Source organism: Lolium rigidum, chromosome 5 (assembly GCF_022539505.1).
Source record: "Lolium rigidum isolate FL_2022 chromosome 5, APGP_CSIRO_Lrig_0.1, whole genome shotgun sequence".
NCBI classification, from domain to species: Eukaryota; Viridiplantae; Streptophyta; class Magnoliopsida; order Poales; family Poaceae; genus Lolium; species Lolium rigidum.
In genome coordinates, this window is record NC_061512.1 from 237737455 (window position 1) to 237745809 (window position 8355).

Sequence of the window (8355 nt, forward strand, 5' to 3'; positions counted from 1 at the left end):
TTTATTGTTCTCCAACAAGTTCTTCTCCTTCTCCATCTCGTGCAACTCAATTAAGTTCTTCTCCTTCTCCATCTCGTGCAACTCAATTCCAGATTGCTCCTCATAGTATTCCTTAATTTTACCATATCTTGCTCGAATATATCTATCCAGTTCATCACATTTCCCAATAAGTTAGCGTATTTCTTGTCCACCGAATTCTTCTCTTTAAACAAATTCTTAACCAACGCAACATTTTGAATTTTCTACCAAATTTGAGAATTATTGTTATTCTCATACATGCCCCACAAAACAGATGTGCGCATGTCGGCATCCTACAAACCCACAAACCCACGGTTGATGCCATCCTACAAATATGAATGTGAACAAATTTGAGCAACTCGTTATTGTGAAACAATATCGCATAGTACTTACTTGTGATGCGAACACACAAAAAACCGGTGTCCCGTGTTTGTCACTTCGAAACCAACGACTTTGTCCTGCAAACGTTCATGTATGCGTCAACGTTGTGCCAATTCGAGGTCAAGAACACCGGTCCAAGCTGGTAGGCGATCGTCGCCGGCCACATACTCCACCTCGGGTACTACACTTTGACGGAAATAGACACAATTCTATGCACAATTACTTAAAATATCCTAAATTGAGACCCTAACCCTAAACTTTACATCACTGGTGCAATGGGAGAGGGTGGATAACTCATATCCCCAAGCCAAGACTTGTTGGAGGTCCCTCCGTTGTTCCAGCGAGATGTGGCGATTGCAAACGTCGGGAGGCAACAAGTGAGACGTTGTGGCATGTCACTCTGTACAAGCCACCAAGCTTCCGATGTGTGGAATCGTGAGCAGCGACCATTTGGCAAAAATACAGAGGGTGCGAATGTAGCCGATCAATCGGTGAAAGAAAGTGGAAAAATGAAATGGCAGGGTCATAGCCTAGATGGATGGCGTTGATCCGGACGAGCCGCCATCGATAACGAACCTCACCCGTTCTTCTAGGTTTTATTTGTTCCTATATTTTTTAAAATTTTAGCCGGCGAAACGCGGCAATCTGATGATGGGGACTTAAAACTCTAGCCTTTGAACTTTATGGCTAAGGTCTATTTCAATTATGATTTAAATTTCGTTGCAAAAAAATTGTTTGGCGTCGTGTTTGGGAAAAGGGCTGGATACGGGATACCAACGTGCCCTAAGAGCATCCCCACTCGTTGGCGCTCCCCACGCCCAAATCCGGCGAAATTTTCGTCCGGATTGGAGTAAGATTTGGCCTGGGGAGTGCCGAAGTTCCAGCCGTCCCCCCGGCAGGAAACCCCCAACCTCGACCATTTGACATATTTCAAACAAATTTAACATAAAATTTAACAAGTTCGGCGACCAAGAGTACGAAAATTGCTGAAACAAAATCGGCGATAATCAGTACAATGTTTAACAAGTGCTGAAATAAATGAAGCACACAATTTCACAATTTTTCAAACAAATTAAGACAGACTAGTTGGCGTCGGCGTTGGCGTTGCCTCGGAGCCTCCATATGTGCTCCACCAGATCATCTTGCAGCAGCTGATGCATTGTAGAGTCTTGAATCTCCTGGCACATAGCAATGAAGGCGGCCATGATGGAGGCACCTGGTGATTAGGCTGTGCAAGAGGACCCTCTCTCTCATATGGTGCTTCTTGCTCAGCCAGAGGAACCGGATGCTTTCGCTCATTTTCAATAATCATATTGTGTAGGCACACACAGCAGTTCATCACCTCCCACATCTGATCTTTGGACCAAGTCATAGCGGGAACCGGACGACAGCAAATCTCTGTTGGAGGACACCAAATGCACGCTCGACGTCTTTTCGGCAAGCTTCTTGTTTCTTCACAAACTCGCAAAGTTTGGGGGTGCTAGGGTTCGAGATAGTCTTCACAAATGTTGCCCACTTTGGATAGATACCGTCTGCAAGGTAGTATCCTTTGTTGTAGTGCCGACCATTAATCACATAGTCCACCGGGGGAGCATTACCCTCAACAAGCTTGGAAAAGACCGGGGAGCAGTTTAGGACGTTGATGTCATTGTTGGATCCAGGCATACCAAAGAAAGAGTGCCAAATCCAGAGATCATGGGTAGCCACTGCTTCAAGTATCACAGTGCAGCCTTTTTTGTGACCCTTGTACATTCCCCGCCACGCAAACGGACAGTTCTTCCATTGCCAATGCATACAGTCAATGCTTCCAAGCATCCCTGGAAAACCCCTAGCTTCATTTGTTGCAAGGATCCTCTGAGTGTCTTCGACAGTGGGTGATCTCAAGTAATAGTCCCCGAACACTGCTATGACGGCCCTGCAGAACCGGTAGAAACATTCAAGGGCGGTGGACTCCGCCATCCGAAGATAGTCATCTGCACTATCACCGGGAGCTCCATACGCCAGCATCCTCATAGCCACTGTGCACTTCTACAGTGACGAAAATCCAACCAAACCAGTGCAATCCGCCTTGAATCTGAAGTAGGGATCAAAGTCTCGGATGGCATACACAATTTGCAGAAATAGCTTTCTGCTCATCTTGAAACGACGCCTGAAAACAGTCTCACTGTGCAATGGATTGTCGGCGAAGTAGTCGGCGTACAACATGCAGTAGCCCTCCATTCGTTGTCTCGGCTTGCACTTCCGGCGACCTGGTGCCGACCCACCACGTCGACCGGTTGCCGGTCCGGCGTACATGCTTGCCAAGCAACCGAGGATCATCATGTGCTCGTCGTCTTGGGCGGCCGCTGCCATCTCTTCTTGCATAAGCTCGACGAACATCCGCTCCTCCTCTTTGTCCGAGTCCATGGCCGGCGAGGCAAATGGACGAACACCGACGGGCGTGGTCGAGGCAACCGGAGCCGCGAGCGACGAGGAGCAGAGCCAAAGTCGGAAAACAGAGCCGGCGGAAGAGCAGCCAGATAGGCCGTCGTCGAAAGACGGCGGAATATAGGCAGGTGGGGAAGGAGGGACGGCGGAATCTGGGCAACAAGCCGGCGGGGTGGTGCCGGCGGCGAGAGAGATACGAGGGGTGGGGGAGATTTTGAGCGACGTGGCAGTGGGGTTCGTGTGTCGAGTCACCAACAGATCGGGCCCTTCCCCGCTTTTCACTCGTCCGGAGTCCCCGATAGGTCCCCGAGGGGCCGGGGTGGCGTGGGCTCGCCGGATGGATGAAAGGCCAAATCCGGGCGAAAACGAGAAATCGGGGACGCGACTGGGCCGAATTTCGCTGTCCGGATGAGAAAAACGTTGTTCGGGGGGGAGACGAGTGGAGATGCTCTAAGGGCATCTCCAACCGGGCGACCCATCCCGCGCCCGCGCGTCCGGATGGGTCGAAACGGACAAAATCGCGGCCCAGCGCGCGGACCCATCCCTAAAACGGACGGCCGGGGCGTCCGGGACGACCCAAACCCAGCCCAAATCTTGGACGAGTTTGCGTGGCCGCGGACGCGAAAGGCTGGTCGCTCGCGTCCTCCCCTTGTCTGCCCCTGGCCCGCCTGTCTGCCTCCCACAACAGAGACACTCCACTCCACTCCCAAAACCTAGAGATGGCCGACGAAGCGACTGCCGCCGCCACCGCCACCACCGCCACCATCGGAGAGGAGGCACTCGGTCGCGGCCGTTGCCGCTCCTTCCGTGGAGGCGGCTTCGAACTCGGACGCTCCGGTGGTCGTGGAGCCCGGGCCGCCGACGAAGAAGGCGAAGCCCGAGCTCACCGCGGAGCGAAGGGCGATGGAGTCCAAGAAGCGGGCGGACCGGCGCCGGGCGCTTGATCAACGGAAGAAGGAGGCCGCCGCCGAGGAGGAGCGGGTGCGGGCGGCGGAGCACCTCCTCCAACTCCAAACACAGGCGAAGAACACGGTCATGCAAGAGCAGGCGCGAGCCATGCCGTTTTACGGCCACTCATCGCTCGGCCGGCACATGCTCATCCCCGGCACCGGCACGGCCTCGGGGGAGCTCGTCCTCATCCGTGACCCTGCCCCTTCCTCCAAGATCAACGCGGCCCAACGTCCGCCCCGTTTGGGCACGAATTGGGGGCGCATTCAGGCGGCACGCGTACCACTCACGGGATGGGTCACCGGAGGTGGAGAGTCCATGTCGGGGCCGTCACCTTCGTCCATTGACCTCAACCGTGCGCCGGCGAACTCCAAAGGCCACAAGAACCCGGCAGCGAGCTGCCATGGCCGGCGCACGCAACCTCGTTCGACGATTTGTCGGCCGCGCGCGCGCAGTCACCGTCGACCGTGCATGCCCCTACGTCTTTCGCGCGGACGATGCCGGCCACCCTGCCATGTCCTTCGACACGACGGAGCTCCCCGGCCACCTCCCGTTGACACACGGGAGGGCACAACCGCCCGTCCCGCCGAGCATAAACATCGAGGAGGAGCCGTTGTTCGCCGAGGGACTCACACAAGCCGCAGCTGCACAAGCTAGAGCTCGCCGGGTAAGCAAGCGAACCGCCAACTACACGGAGAAGGAGGACAAGATGATCGTCAATGCATGGTTGACCATCGGGCAAGATGCGTTGACAAAGTGCCGAGCAGTGAAGGGGACCGCATTCGGCGCCGGGTCTATGAATACTTCCATGAACATCGCAAATATGGACAGGAGCCATTTGAGAGCGACCGCAGCGACATATCGATCCAAAAGAGGTGGGGAACAATTCAAACGGAATGCAACAAGTTCCGAGCGGCGTATGAGCACGCGAAGCGGCTCCCCGTTAGTGGCATGGGTACGAAGGACTTGGTATGATTCTTAACCTCAACTTAATCATCCGATATTCGCACATAAGTTTATCGTTGTTCTCTCGCTTTGCTCTAGGTGTGGCGAGCTTTGGACTTCTACAAAGCCAACAATGGAGAGAAGACCTTTGCCTTCCCTCATTGTTGGAAGGAACTCCGGGCACCCCCAAGTTCCGGGAGGGGTATGAGGGGTACATGGCGACCTTGATCGGGCAACAACCCCGCCAAAGATGCCACGGTCATTGACCTTGATGGTGGGCAGCCTTGCGGTAGCTCCGCTTCTCGTGCAAGTCGTCCACGCGGCCACAAGTCAACCAAAGCCGACATGAAGCGTGATGCTTCGTCCATGCTATTGTATGGCACTTTGAAGGAGATGCATGCGGACAGAGAGGTGTCCACGGACAAGAGGGGTGAGAGGAGGCGCCGGGAGAAAGAAGAGGACGAAAGAAATTCTTTGATGTCCAGCGAAGAAGCTTGAGATTGAAGAGGTCAAGGCCCGGGCCAAAGCTAAAGAACTTGAGCTCAAGGAGAGAGAACTTGAGCTCATAGCAGTGGCAAGGGCGAAAGAGGTGGAGATGAAGGCGAAGGAAATTGAGCTCAAAGCAATGGCAAGGGCCAAAGAGATGGAGATGAAGGCGCAGGAAGTTGAGCTCAAACGCCAAGCCGAGGACAACCTCATCATGAACGCCGACTTGACCAACATGAGTGAGGTGAAGAGAGCTTGGTTCGAGAAGAGGCAGAAGGAGATCCTCGAGCGCCCAAATTGAGTTAGACAATCTCAATTGTAATTTTTATATTTTCTCAAACTATGGCACATTTTAATTGATTTATCATGCTACATTTGATGCTATTTTATGCTATTTGCTATATTTTATGTTTGTTATATATTATTCCATGTTTATGAGATATTATTCTAGGTTTAGACATTGTTTTATAAAGTATCTGTGGCCGGATGGCCTATTTCCCAAAGAAGTAGGCCAAATGGCCAAATGGGGTGGCCGCTGCGTTGGGCGCAGCGTGCGACCCAAACGGACACGCGGACGCGGGGCGCTGTCCGGGTGTCCGTTCGGCCACCCAAACGGTCCAAAACGGACGGCCCAGCGCGTCCGTTTGGGTCGCCCGGTTGGAGATGCCCTAAACGCGTCTGGCGTCCTCCCATCGATCCGGAAAATTACCCGCTGGCCGTTGGCCCTAAACTTGTCTGGCGTGCTCCAGCGGCCAAAGAGCTGTTATTACACCTACACTCCGATTAAGTTACTGCAGCGACGGCTCACCAGCCCTGACGTAAATGTTTCTTACCATGCCATGCTGGCACGAACACACATCCTCATCTTTTTTACTTCTAGGTTTCCTCTTCCTATCTTTTCAACTCGACCTCACCTCTCTGGCTGTGGCTGGGTTTGTGAACGCTTGAATCGGAGGACGAGCTAGGCCTCTGCGACCTTTTGACGTTGCTCGATATATCTATGCTAAAAACAGACAAATGCAGAATTGTTATTGCTTCCTCTCTAGTCTGTACCTCTCGCCGCGCGCGGCACGGGCCTGTGAGGCTGTGGCATGGGCGAGCTGAAAACACTAGGCACGCGCGAGAGCCGGTTCATGAACAGCATCCATCCAACTGCACGAATCAATGATCCTGGCAGGCTGGTACGTCAGGGCCGCATACATACTCCGGCACAGGGGCTGTACCGCCTGTACGTGCTCACGTACTGTTAAGCCATTGCTATCTCTGATGAACGCACACGTGCCAAGAAACTCGTCTACGTGCAAATCAAACTTGATCAACAGTGCAAGATAATCATCAGAGAGACGCAGCATTCTATTAGCATAATCGTCAGAGAGACTGAAGCACAAATCTATCCATCCAGCAGAAATGGAAATTCTCATCCAAATGCTAAGTGTAGTACTAGCACAAATGTACTACCGCTACGTACTATTGATTTAAACGCTCCCATAATCAAAATATCTTACACACATTGCACAAGACGAGTGAAGAACCATAAAACACAGAGACGGAGAGACCCAATAATAAGCAACACAAATCTACTACTGCCAGTAGCACTCATGAACTGATGAACATGATCGGAGCATCCTGTCAACACGGAACAGGTTCAGGCGACGCATCCCAAGCATCCCATCCACAGGCTCCTCCTCCTGGGGCGGCGCCTGTGGGAGGAGGCGAGCTCCGGCGGCGGCACCTGGTACAGGTCCTCGTCGACCGGCCGGACCACCCTGGTGGCGCGCGACAGGCCGCTGCCAGCCTCCGGCGCCGGCCTCGCGCTCCTTCTCCCCTTCTTCTCCAGAGAGGCATCACTGTCGCCCTCCGGCGCCCTCCTCCTGGGCTTCTTGGCAGGCGTGGGCTTGCGCTGGGGAGGCGAGTACCTGAACCACACGTCGCTGCAGGCCTCCGGCTCGGGCGCGGCGGCGCCATAGCAGTACGCCGCGGCGGGCGGCGCCACCTCCTGTGGCTCGTCGTAGTGGTAGTAGTAGTTCCACTCCCCGAACGCCGGCACCTGACGCCTCCTCGCCGCCTTCTCCAAGACCAAAACGAGATAAACCACGGGTAAGTACAAGATCAAGGCGGTGACCACCGCTCGGGCAAGTATGGAAGGAAGGATGCCTGGATCACACAACCCCTACCTCCATTTGGTTGCACACACGGCACCGGTTCAGGGGCAAACAGAATGAGGTCGCGAAGAAGAAGGGAAGAGAAGCAAGGCTGGGGCCGGTCAGTGGGGCTGCAGGCTGCTGGATCGCCGGAGTAGCTAAGCAGGAAGGAATGGGACCTCTCCTGTGGCTAGGTCGGGCGAGTAGTGTATTTATAGCGAGAAATGGAATGGGGCGAGCAAGCTACACTGGCCGGTGCGTAGAGTTGAAGAAGAAGCGGGGCGGGGTGGGACGTTGGGACCGGCGACGAGGGAGCAATGGCAATGGAAGCACCTTTTCAGAGACGCAGCAGCAGTAGCACACTGTATCTTGACGCGCAAGATTTTACTACACGCTCGCGCATCGGGCTTCGTTTTCTTTACGCTGGCGCGTCCTCTCGTGCCGGGTTCGCAGCTGACTTGCACCCCTATTGTCGCGCTCGTGTTATTATTTCGGAATCATTAGGCTTTGTTGTTTATCAAAACAGGGTACAAACACCACGATTATTTTGATGAAACACGGTCAAAATCCAAACTCACTCTATGAATATACGCACACGTCCTACTCCTATGAGCATCTTTTCAAAGATGCAGCTGAACTGCAGCTCTAATATTGTGGTGCTCGTGTTTTTATTTTGGAATCATTATTCATTCCCATTAGCCTTTCGTTTTTCATACGCTACCAATATTTTTTTTGAAAGCAACTGCTGGGTAGAAATCGTGAGTGTCAATGGTTCTGTAATTTGTTGATGTCAATAATGAAACATGCTATTATCTATCTAATAGTACTTCCACTGTTTTAAAACAGTGCCGCTCCGCTTTTTGTTGATACGGATGCATCTATAACTAAAATATGTTTATATAGATCCGTATCTAGGTAAAGTTGAGCAAAAAAAATAGGATAGATGATTTTTTTTAGGGCACATCATATTTCTTCGACGGTAATTTCGAAACGACGGCACAAGCGTAAT

General features: G+C 52.9%; 1 protein-coding gene across 1 annotated transcript; it reads right to left on the bottom strand.

Moving 5' to 3' along the window:
* Positions 1–6850: 6850 nt before the first annotated feature.
* LOC124652144 lies at positions 6851–7462 on the bottom strand. The gene is made up of 2 exons (XM_047191171.1): positions 7380–7462; positions 6851–7273 (listed from the first exon to the last, which is right to left on the bottom strand). Exons 1-2 carry the CDS (start codon positions 7383–7385, stop codon positions 6851–6853), a joined length of 429 nt encoding a protein of 142 aa, XP_047047127.1. The 5' UTR covers positions 7386–7462.
* Positions 7463–8355: the final 893 nt, after the last annotated feature.